Source organism: Anneissia japonica, unplaced genomic scaffold (genome assembly GCF_011630105.1).
Source record: "Anneissia japonica isolate Jap-2015-1 unplaced genomic scaffold, ASM1163010v1 scaffold288031_len342695_cov171, whole genome shotgun sequence".
Taxonomy (NCBI): Eukaryota; Metazoa; Echinodermata; class Crinoidea; order Comatulida; family Comatulidae; genus Anneissia; species Anneissia japonica.
Window position 1 is genome coordinate 190661 of NW_022725829.1, and position 12925 is coordinate 203585.

Below are 12925 nucleotides of genomic sequence, written 5' to 3' on the forward strand. Positions count from 1 at the left end.
GTGAGGCGTAACACATCATTATGAACTTGTGTATGCACATGATACCTAAGAAGTTCAAATTATAGTTTTAAGATCTTTGTCATGAAATAAGAATTGGAAAATATTTATTGTCAAGAAAAAGAGAAAAGTAAATCTAAATTTATTTTTAGCACACCTCCCAACTTGCATGATCTATTGTAGAACTGAGTGGCGTTTACGTAGCGCCCTCACACAATACCGGTAGACATCAAAGATTTTATAAGGTCTTTGGTAGACATCCTCTGTTGTGAGGGCGCTACGTAAACTCCACCCAGTTTTTTTTTTGAGCGAATCACTTTTGAGTTTAAAATCTGAGTGACACCTAAAATGTTTGTTTGAATTCTTAAAACCACTGACAAAGGTAATGAAACATCAAACACTGGTGGAAACTTTACATCAGGTGATACCAGCACAAACTGTTCTGTTATTCCGAAACAACAAGAGGACAAAGAAAAAAAGAATAGTTTTTGTATTTTAACTGCTCGGTAGTAGAAGATCGGAATTGCCATTAGGTAAGTACAACTAGTTGAAAGTTTTATTTATTCATCACATATTCAAGAAAAAAACCAAAGTTATAAATGTAGGCCTATGGTGTATAGGAGAGGTTGAACATATAAAATGGTCACCCATACTGCTTAAACACTGTAAAATACTGTGCACTATATTTATCCCTGGTTCTAAACAGGCGGTTCAATTCAATTTGGCCCAGAGAAGAAACAAAATAAGACGAATTTAAAACAAATTAATGATATACACTATATAGTAATGGTCGACTTATAGAGCGCATATTATGGAGACCTTTATGTGCTTACAGGTCGGAATCGGGATTCAAATTTAGGGGGCGGGGTCAAAATGTTTCCAAAAAACCTCCCAAATTAAAGGTGGGTGGATTCCATGAATCGATGAACCACAAAAAAGAAGGGGGAAAATGGAGTGGGATGGTTCAGCACCCCCTGGGCAAAAATTGTTTAATCATTCGAGGAATACCGGTACAGTTTTAATCATTCATCAATTAGGTAATTACAACTAGTTTAAAGTTTTATTTATTCATCACATACAAGAAACAACCAAAGTTATAAATGTATGGTGTATAGGAGAGGTTGACCATATAAGATGGTCACCCATACTGCTTAGACACTCTGTGCACTATATTTATCCATGGTTCTAAACAGGCGGTTCAATTCAAGTTGGCCCAGAGAAAAAACAAAATAATAGACGAATTAAAAAAAAAAATTAATGATATAGGCCTACACTATATAATAATGGTCGACTTATAGAGCGCATATTGTGGAGACCTCTATGTGCTTACAGGGTTGGATCGGGATTCAAATTTAGGGGCGGGGACAAACTGTTTCCAAAAAAACCCCAAATGAAAGGTGGGTGGGGTCATCCCCCGAAAACATTTTTATCCCTAGTTGGCTGGAAATCAGCTTTCCCGACTTCTGAGGTGTCTTTTAATGACTTTTATGTTCTTCAAAATTCGAGGTCCCCCCTCCTTTCCCACCTTTTAGAAACGATCAGGTAAACTTTCTCATTTTTATCATATTAAATAGGCCTATTATGTGTGCATACAATAAGCAAATTTTGTAGTTGCATACGTATTCTTTTTTTCCATGAATCGATGAACCACAAAAAGGAAGGGGGAAAATCTTGATTCCTAGATGGTGGGAAATGAGCTTTCCGACTTCAAATATTCCTATTGTAACAAAAAATTCAAAGGACACCGCGTACAAAAAGAAAAACAGTTACCAAACGTTAGAGGTAACATTAATATTAATGTTACTTGTATTTAAAATAAATGCTAATCCTACTGTACTCCATGAATACCGGTACATTATTAATAAAGTAAAGACAAATATGTAACCACTGGGTCATGTACACTAACAACTTTACGGGAAACCGGATATGTTTCGAAAATTATGAGCAAATATTAAATGCCATAAATTTCGTCAAAATTGTTTGAACTTCCTTTTACAATGTTAAAAAAATCTTATACCACAGTACCCATACAAATACAAGCAAGCATTAAAGGCCGTACATTTTGTGTTTGAACTTGCTTTTACATTGTTAATAAAATCTTATGCCACAGTACCCATACAAATACAATCAAGCATTAAAGGCCGTACATTTTGTGTTTGAACTTGCTTTTACATTGTTAATAAAATATTATGCCACAGTACCCATACAAATACAAGCAAGCATTAAAGGCCGTACATTTTGTGTTTGAACTTGCTTTTACATTGTTAATAAAAACTTGTGACACAGGTGCCACCCATAAAAATAAAAAATACAAAGGACATCCGTGTAAAATGAGGCAAACAGTTACCAAACGTTACAGGTAACATTAATGTGATACATGTATAATAATGTTCGACTTATATAGTGCATATTGTGGAGACCTCTATGCGCTTAATATAAACGTGAAAACAAAACTGACCTTAAAAGTATTTTTTTCATTTAACCGTACAAGCATGCTAATCCTACTCCTTAAAACCAATCATTCAACGTTGTAATCATTCGATGAATACCGGTACATTTTTAATAAAGTAAACACAAAGATGTAAACCCTGGGTCATGTGCGCTAGCAACTTTTCGGAGAAACGGCTTGGAGATGTTTCGAAAATTATGAGGAAGCATTAAAGCCCATAAATTGAATATAGTGTCTTAAACCGACTTACGTGCCGCCAACTTTTATCTCTCTTGTTTAAAATCAATTGGGTTAGATTAGGAGCAAGGATCTCTCCGATTTTTGTTATATTATTAACAATAAATCTTTATATTTTTTGACGTTCTCAAAGGGCATCTTTGAAGATCCAGCTTTTGGCTGTAAAATAATAAACATTCTTCTTATGACCAAAAAAAAGCACATTTGATTCGATTTAAGTTAACTGATTAACCATTGAACAATGTCAACAATTACATTGTATATTTATATACCGTACTTAAGCTAAATAACATGAATGGATTACACCTGGCATCATTAGACCTATGTATTACCGTGATCATGAAAACACTTATCCGATAAACATGGCAGCCAAACACATTTTAATAAATATTCAGTCAGAAACCATTAGTGCACGAGTAAAATCCGAACACTCAAATCAGGTTATTTCTATCAGTTGAAAACAAACATAAACACGATCTCAAACGCTTGAGGATGTAATAAATAAACTTATAGGGAAAAACAAATATTCACACCAGATCTTGATTCATTCAGATCTTTGAATGTGAGAATGTTAGCGATGGAACAGACTTTCAACTCAATTAAAGAGGACAAAACAGAATGGAAAATCAAAAATTGTATTCATTAAATCAATGTGCCTATACATTAATAGGTAAATGGGTTGAAACCCATAAAAAGTTCTTAATCCTGACCACCTGGCCAAGTAAACCTATACTGGTACTACTTCACTCTTATCATTCGGCATCTGATGGCCGCGTGTAGAGTGAAAGTACGGTAGTACAAACACTATTACAATAACTATAGCCCAAGCTCCGTTTATCCATAAATATTTAGCATTATATTGGCAGATGTGTATAAGAGACAGGTGTATAGGAGAGGTTGACCATATAAGATGGTCACCCAGATACAACATTATATTTTGTGATGATTACGGTAACCCTATAGATAACAATTAATTGCAATAACTATGATAAAAATGTTTTACCCTTTTACATTTTGAAGCATGCCTCCTTTTGAGCGTCTAACTCAACGCATTATTCAGCCTCAACGCCCATACTACAAGAATGGACAGATTGTCGTAGGAGTTCTGTTGATAATAGCTGCTTCACTTACGCTTGTCTTCGGCATTGTTTCAGTTTCCTTGCCAACAGTCTACTACGGCTTTTATGGAACTCCACTGTGGACTGGAGCAGTAAGTATTTCGGCATACTAGCTTTAAAATATTTTGTCATGTATAGCATTTTCAAGTAATGGAATGATATACACTTCCGTAGTTTACACTTGTGCACTTAATCATTGCGTCTACAGCAGCCAATGATATAAGAAATTAAATTATATTGATGATGATATTTGCTATTATTATTTTACGATAAAGCGGGAGATTCAAGTTTAATGTGCAATTCACCAATATATTGAACATTGTAACAGCGAGATGCTGCTTGTTCTAATTCAAATCAATTCCGTGTATTCATGAAAATAAGGCCCCGGCCTATTTGACAACCAGTGGCTTATCTAGAAGTCTTGAAATAGGGGTGCTGATGTGGTGCGCCAAGGCTGTCTCTTATACACATCTGAGGGCGGGGGGGGGGGGGGGTGCTCGATGATCGGTTAAGGGGCGCTAATTCGCAAAATATGGTGATTTTTTAACCACTTGACCGTGATTTTTTGGGGGCGACTGGAGCGGTGGAGGGAGTAATTTTTGGAGGGGCGTGCGCCCCCGCATCCCCTAGATACGCCACTGTTGACAACACACTTTCATAATTATGGACATGGATTGTGTACCACACAATCTGTTCAAAAGCTTACTAAGATAACCGCATGATAATTTGGTCTTTTTTATTCAATACAAAATAGTAAATTAACACCAGATTCAGAATTATAAAACTTACTAAATGATAAATATTTCTTTCTCAAATCATTATATAGAGTGCATCTTAAAACTGAAAAGTCCACTGATTAATCTCAGATAAGATAGTATAATACATACTCCAAGTATCGAAATACACCCCATCGTGTCTGATATTTCGACATTAATTCTGTCATCATCAGGAACACAAAGTGAAATTCGTCTTCGACTTGCTTTTGACATATTAAACAAATATTTTTTTCTTCCTATATAATGTCTGTCATTTAAATAAGTAAATTTTGCAAAGATGTACCAAAACAGGCTAGTGTGGTCCTGTGAACAAGTAGGTCAAAAATATAGTTTTGTACGAGAACATTTATTACCGATCAGCTGTAAACGGTAATATTCCTAAATAACCCTAACTTACTGCTACATTGACATGATTTAGGTATAGTTAGGACGTATTTCAAAGATTTTAAATGAGTATTTTCCATTTCTTTATACCCTCAGTGTATTTCCCGGATTTCCGAACCATATAATTTTATTGGCATAATTTTTTTTCCGAACAATTTTCTTGATTTAAATAGAACTTATGCCAATGTAGAAAAATTGATTCCTTAAACTAAACATAGATTTGTTTGTCTTTTCTGAAGTGACTCTACTCATAGAATTCCATATAGATCTTATTGTAAATCCTAAATATTTATACTCTTTTACCTCTTCGTTTTATTCATGCTCATGTGGACACTTAATTTACTTCCTTACAAACATATTTTGCATGGATAATATTTTCATAAAAAATTAGGTTCTAACAAATGGTCCATGAACTAAATATAAAGCAAACAGTATACAAATAACAAGAAGAAATTTTTTTTGATTTTTTTTTACAATATTTAAATACAATTTAAACAAATTTTAAATACATTATAATTGAATTTAAAAATACATAGAAAAATATAAATATTTTATAAAACGTATGGTTACATTTTAAATTTTAATATGAAGTTAATACAGTATATATTTTAATTAATAAAAGGACAAATATACAATTAGATTTTATTATAATAATTATAATTTTTTTTACCTTAAGTAAGATTATATTTTCGAATTCTTAAATGAAGGTTAGTGAAGATTAACACTGTAAATATTTTAATTAATAAAAGAACAAAAATAAATAATAATTAGATTTGATTATACATATAATATCATTATTTTACCTTCAGTACGATTTTATTTTGTATTTAAATATGACGAATACAGAATACATTATAATTTATGAAAGAACTATACATATAAATAACGATATTTTAATGAAATTTTGCCTTGTATTTAAGTTTGATAATGTGTTGTAAGAGCTAGGCAGCAATGTTGAAAATGATCTGGGAGGTTGTTCCAAACCAGCCACTTGAAGTGACATCTTATTTATATTGATTTTTGGTAAAACAACATTTAGGGGTTTAGCCAATCTAATGGTATAATTATGTCTACCAATAATTAATTCAACTTGGTTTACTAGATGCTGCGGAGCTAGACCATGAATACATTTATACAACATACATGATAAAGAATAATCACGCCTTTGTTCAAAAGTTTGAAATCCGAGATCAATAAGGAGATTCACACCTCTGTGCTTTATAAAATCAAAATTTTTCCATGATAAATGGTCATCAATTTGTAGACCTAGATATTTCACATTATTTACCTGTTAATAACTTCTTTCTATCGATATAGGTATCCAAAGTTTCATTTATCATACGATTTCCTATGTTTCTTATAAGCATGATTATAGTCTTTTCTGCGTTAATTGATAATTGGTTCTGTTTATACCATTTATTTATAGAATTTATATTTTTTTGTAAAGCATAGTTAACATCATTACAGTAATTGTTTTACCTGTAGCATATATAAACGTGTCATCAGCAACAACTTTGCAAGTGGCATTATCTACGAACTGAGAAATACCGTTTATCAAAATAAGAAAAAGTATTGGTCTAAGGACCGAACCTTGGGGGAATTCAAATTTGTATTAATTCAAATTGAGACTTTTTGCCATTACAATAAACAAATTGTTTTCTATTGAACAAGTAATTTCTGAACCATTTACTGTAATTGGGTTTACATCAAAACCGTATTTTTCAAGATTATATAGTAATATTGTATGGTTTATAGTGCCAAAGCATTTGGTGATATCCAAAACACTTGAGCCAGCAATCATATCAGAATCGTTTAAAGACTCTAACCATTTATCAACTACCACGTGGAGTGATGTAATTGTAGAATGATCCTTTAAGAGCAGTTGTCTGTAAAAATCTCAAAAAAATTTCAAAAAATAGTGGCAGACTAAAAAAAAATGGATTTCTTTCAAATTTTGCACATGGCTATACCTTTGTTAAGAGAAATGAAATATGAATTTCTATTCACTTTGTGTGTATATTTCCATGGCAACGTGTAAATTTGTATTTTTGGCAATTTTTGTCATTTTTGGCTGTTTTTAAAAATGTTAATATTTGTAATAATTTGATACAATATTTCTGATATCCTTATGGTTTATTCATAAAAAATAATGAGTGTGTGTATAAGGTCAATACATTGGGTATCTGTTTATTTTTAAATGTTTTTTTGGATTTCCTAGTTGGGAGATACCATGTTTTTAAAAAGGGGTGTTTTTTTTTTCAAATTATGAAAAAATCCAAATCTTAATTAACACGCTATATCGTCATTGCGGACTTATAAAATCCGCATACGCTATAAAACTAAAAGAAAATACATACTTTTGGAGTCCGTACTGAGCCCAAAAAATCCGCAATGAAAATATAACGTGTTTATTGCTCATAAGCCTCAAAGTGGTGCTATTTTAGAACTGATTTTCTACAAGTAGGTAGTTCTAATGCTCCCTTAGAGAATTCCAGTTTAAAAAATGTGGGTAATTAAAAAACGTACGAGCAGTGTTGCCAGGAAAACTGGACAGATTTCGCCACACCTAATGGAAAAAACTGGCATTTTTCTTTAAAAAAAAATTATAATAGTAAAATTTACCAGTTTTTTCCGCTGATTTATTCATAGATTCCTTTGATTACAATAATAATAAATGTTTTTCTATACTTTAAGTAATGTTGTGATAAAAAAAACAATGTTTGTGGTATCAATGTTGTCATTTTTCTGTTTAGTGGTATTTTAAACCTTTTTAAGGTGAGTTTATAATAATTTCACTTTATACATACCAATTTTTGTCAGTGGTGTCACCAGTTGGACACAGCACCTTAACCTGCCTGGGAATGCCAGTCCCTGAATAACACCCTCTCCTCCCTAACCACCTCATGCAACACCCAGGAATTATCGTGAAAAAATATAAACCTAATATGTGGTCGTGGTAGGGGTGGTGCCAGGATTCCCCGACAAGAAGCCCTATGTCACAGATGGTGGTCCGAGTACAGCATTCAGAGAATCTCGAACAGATTTTTTTGGAAAATGAATATCTTGGGTGTTCCAAACACAAGCCCAGAACAGCGATAATGAAAGATGTGGTTTCATGGCTGAAGAGTGTACTTCCTAAGGTTACATCTGTATATTTAAGACACAACAATGCTGGCTGCTATCACTGTACAACTACACTACTTGCAAGAAAAGAAATTGCTGAAAAGACGAGGGTAAATGTGCAAACGAAATTCATGTCATTGAAGATGGTTTTAAAATTAAACATGCTTTAGAATCAGATAGACAGTAAAAGGTTGTTCCTATCTTCTCAAATGTTGCAACATATGAAGAACTGCAAGTGGGATGGTATAAGCCTTCTTAATAATTTTGAATTTACAACTATAGGCAGGTGCAGATCCAGAGATGTCCAAAAAGGGGAGGGGGTGCCGAATGTTGGGCTGATTGAGACAACACTGCCATAGGGAGTCCGGGGGTATGCCCCCGCGAAATCTTTGTATTCTAGACGCCCAAAAATACCATTTTAGGTGTCTGGGCTATAATTTTTTCTTTTTTTTAAAATTTCTTTTACCTCCCAAAAGGGGAAAGGGGGCCCCTAAATCTGATGGTTTTAAAATGAAACATGCTTTAGAATCAGATAGACAGTAAAAGGTTCTTCTTACCTTCTCAAACATATTAAGAACTGCATGTGGGATGGTATAAGCCTTTTTAATAATTTTGAATTTACAACTACAGGCAGGAGCGGATCCAGAGATGTCCAAAAATGGGGCGGCCCGACAGTTGGGCTGATCGAGACAACACTGTCCTAGGGGGTCCGGGGGCATGCCCCCGCGAAAATTGTTTGTGTTGTAGATGCCCAAATATACCATTTGAGGTGTCTGGGCTATAATTTTTTTCTTTTTCTTTTCTTTTTTCCCTTTCGTTTACCTCCCAAAAGGAATGGGCGGGGGTCAGGCCTGCCCTTCCCCCTATATCCGCCCCTGACCGGAGTTTGAGTATGGAGGGCATATGAGATTTGACCTGGTTTAGAAAGTGGAAAACAAGTTTCAAAGATACCATAGTGTCTTTTGGTGTGCATGAACCACCAAAATACAATGGAATTTTTAAAGAAATTATAACTACAGGCAGGAGCGGATCCAGAGATGTCCAAAAATGGGGCGGCCCGACAGTTGGGCTGATCGAGACAACACTGTCCTAGGGGTCCGGGGGCATGCCCCCGCGAAAATTGTTTGTGTTGTAGATGCCCAAATATACCATTTGAGGTGTCTGGGCTATAATTTTTTTCTTTTTCTTTATTTTTTCTTTTTTCCCTTTCGTTTACCTCCCAAAAGGAGTGGGCGGGGGTCAGGCCTGCCCCTCCCCCTAAATCCGCCCCTGACCGGAGTTTGAGTATGGAGGGCATATGAGATTTTACCTGGTTTAGAAAGTGGAAAACAAGTTTCAAAGATACCATAGTGTCTTTTGGTGTGCATGAACCACCAAAATACAATGGAATTTTTAAAGAAATGATCACTGCGAAGGTATCTGATCAACCTGTTCGCCAACATCTACCAGTCTGTGCACAAGGCCAACTTAGAAATGAAGGATACGTTTAATAATCATTTGTTTTTCTGTCCCTAAGATGGATTTATAAAGTCTTACATAAGCTTCTGTACACTAGAATATCAGATAGTTACAGGAACACTTGAATACAGACCTCAGAATCAAACACCGTTGGACAAAGCAGAATTAGGTTATGCTAAAAGGCTTTCAGCTGACACTTGCATATTCCCATGGTAGCATTTTTATTTTCTCATGTCTAATCTTTCAATTAAATTTTCATTTGCGCCAAAAGCCATCAGTCGACTATTATCTGCCATACAAGAAACATTACATTTATGTTCATCAATATATATTTACAATGGCCAAAAAAAATAATTAAAAAAATTAAACAATAGATAAATGTAGCAGAGTAGTACAAATGGAGGAATTGTTGGCAGAAGACGGATAGACATTTAGAGAATATGGAAGAAGATTTGAAACGTTCAGTTCTACAAGGAGGCGGTAAGAAGGTTGATTGTTGTATTTCTAAGCGAGATGGATATTTAAGAATATGATCATAAGACTGAACAAATTGGAAAAAAGTGCATGGAGTGAAATATTTAAATCTTGTGTTGTACCATGTTGAGCAAATAAGTATGGATATGAAGAATATGAAGAATAATTTGATAGAATTTTACTGAAAAGATATTCAACACTTATTAAATACGCACCTTCACATTCAAAGAAAACAAGAAAAGACAAGATTTTCAGAAACAACAAAAAGAATATATTCAAAAGAAATTCCAAGTAGTCAGTGTCAGCGGGTTGAGAAAAACGATGTGAATAGCTAGGAACGACAGTGAGTTATCTAAACCATCAGAATATCTGAGCAAAAGATGTAAAGCTATTAGAGAAGTGTCAAGACACAGTAGTACACTGGAGGTTAAAAAACTGTTGACGAGTCAGATGAAGATATTCTTTAAGCTGCTGAAGAGGACTCGCAACAGACAACCTCCAAATGCTTGTCCACGAAACAGTTGATTTTTAACATCCAATTATATATGGCAAAATTAACTTTTCTTGGTGAATTCAACAATTAAATTGAGTCTTCATAACTCGTCGTTGAAAGCGAATTTATCATGGTTGTCAAAGTGGTGTTTGAATTGTTTTTCTTTTCAGAAAGTTAAACTAAGTTGTGTGCTTTACATGCAATGCAGTAAGTTTAACATACTTGAAATAAACCTGGCAACACATGTTGTTATAATAGTCATGTACATAGTAATATTATGGTTACATAAATTAGGGCCTATTTTTTGTATCGTAGCATTTTCCGTACAGTTAAAAAATGTATATTTACAATATATTTTAATGAAAAAATGCAAAATTAAGTTTTAAATTACTTGAAATGAGCCTGGCATCACATTTCTTAACATGTTGTTAGACTATTTATGTAACTATAGTAACATTATTTTGAAATAAATTTACGTTGATTTAAAGTGTTATCCATTCAGTAAAAAATGATATATTTTTATTCAAAAAATGACGTTTTTCTGGCAATACTGCATCCACGTGTGTAGATTACCCACAAATTTTTTTCTTGATTATTGTTTGGACAACTATTGACTATCAAAATATGGAAGATGGTGGATATGTATGCACCACTTTGAAAGTTACAGATAGGTTTCTGAGGCATACTTTAAAAAGAATATATATTTTGAGAAAAACCCCCTTTTGTAAATAATGGTATCTTCCAAAAAGATTTAAAAGGTTATTTACATGGATGATCACAAAAATATATATAGTGCATGTTCTTTTTTTTAAAATAAGGTCTGAAAGTCAGTATTTTTTCACTTCTGAAAATGTTCAAAATTGACAAAAACGGTAAAATTTAGATAACGGGTCGTTGCCATGACAACGAAAGCTAAAAAATTAAGCAAATGTCATAGATATGCTTTTTATTTAAGTATCTATTCATTGTAAAAATTTGAGAGAAATCCATTTTTTGACGTCTGCCACCAAATCTTTGATATTTATGGACAACCATTCTTAATAAGGAAAATTAATTATTAAATAAATAAGGCAATATTAATTATTAAATTATGATTAGTTAGGTATTCAACAACCTGTACTTGTATCTTTCTTTCCATTATTTTTGCAATGTGTATGACTGAGATTGGTCTGTAGATACACATGTCATCTTTAGAACCTATATTCTTATATGTAGGAATAGATCTTGCTATTTTCCAATCTTCAGTTATAATCCCCATTTAGACTTAAATTTAGTATTTAACATAGAGAGTGCGAAATAAACGGAGCAGTAATCTTCAATAGTTTACTATCAAAATCAATAACATTTGGTAGTTTCAAAAGTTTATCTAATATATTTTCGATTTTCATATCATATAATTCAAATTTGTGAATACAGTCAGAGTTTTTCTAATATGGTAAGTTATTATTACTGAACGATTTAGCCATATTTATGTCAATATTTGTAAAGTGGTTATTAAAATTATCAATGTCAATGTTAGTATTTTTACTTTTATTATCTTTGCCAGTTACTCGATTATCTCTTTCCGTAATGTTTTTGGATTATTGAATATAAATGAATATACATGAACTTTGTGTGACTTTTTCGTTTAATAGCTTGCAGTAATAAACTGAGCGTATTAACCAATTTATCCAGCTCTGGCAAAATCCACAGTTTGTCGCAATTTCGCACAAGCACCCAAAACATTTGAGAATAAGAACTTAGAGCATTTTCAGGTTTTTGCATTTTATAAACCCTATGTCGACGATGGGTGGATGATAAAATTATAATTATTTTTTTTGGATAAAATTAATTTCCATAACAAAAGACTAACACAATTTTGGGTTATAATGCATTCTTCCGAATCACTTAGCGATAATTCCCATCACAGTTCTTTTTGTCTTGCCATCTATTGGCGTACGGTACTGATGCATTATGTGCATATAGGCCTATATGTTTAAACAATATGCATGAAATAGACTCAATATTGAATACAAAAATGATTATATATTGCAGATGATCATGATTGGCGGAATATTAAGTGTACTTTCAAGCAAGTATGACAACAAATGCGCTGTAAGTAATACTAGAGTATTTTGCCTTTCTTAATGTATAAATATATGGTATTAGTAGGCCTGCACAGATACCTTAAAATACGAGCATTGAATGTTGATCTCTAATGTAGCAAGCAGCCGTGGTGGCTGCTGATATTTGCCGACTGGGAATGTTGGGTGTGGGGGCTGGGGGGGGGGGGGGGGGGGGAGGTTCCGACCCGGCAAGAGGTCTGAATCAAGTTAAGGTACCTGAATAAAAATGCATGGTAGGCCCCAAATGGTGTTTTAGACTATAATATAAATATAAGGATTGACAATCAAAATGTCGTTATTTGTATAGGAAA

At 33.4% G+C, this 12925-nt stretch overlaps 1 protein-coding gene across 1 annotated transcript in view; it reads left to right on the top strand.

Moving 5' to 3' along the window:
• Window positions 1–401: 401 nt before the first annotated feature.
• LOC117112929 (membrane-spanning 4-domains subfamily A member 6C-like) overlaps window positions 402–12925 on the top strand; it is a 25596-nt gene continuing 13072 nt past the window's right edge. The window contains exons 1-3 of the mRNA XM_033256150.1: window positions 402–530; window positions 3704–3893; window positions 12544–12603. Of these exons, the coding sequence (XP_033112041.1) occupies window positions 3705–3893; window positions 12544–12603 (249 nt within the window). The 5' untranslated portion in view covers window positions 402–530; window position 3704. The remainder of the gene's footprint in view (window positions 531–3703; window positions 3894–12543; window positions 12604–12925) is intronic.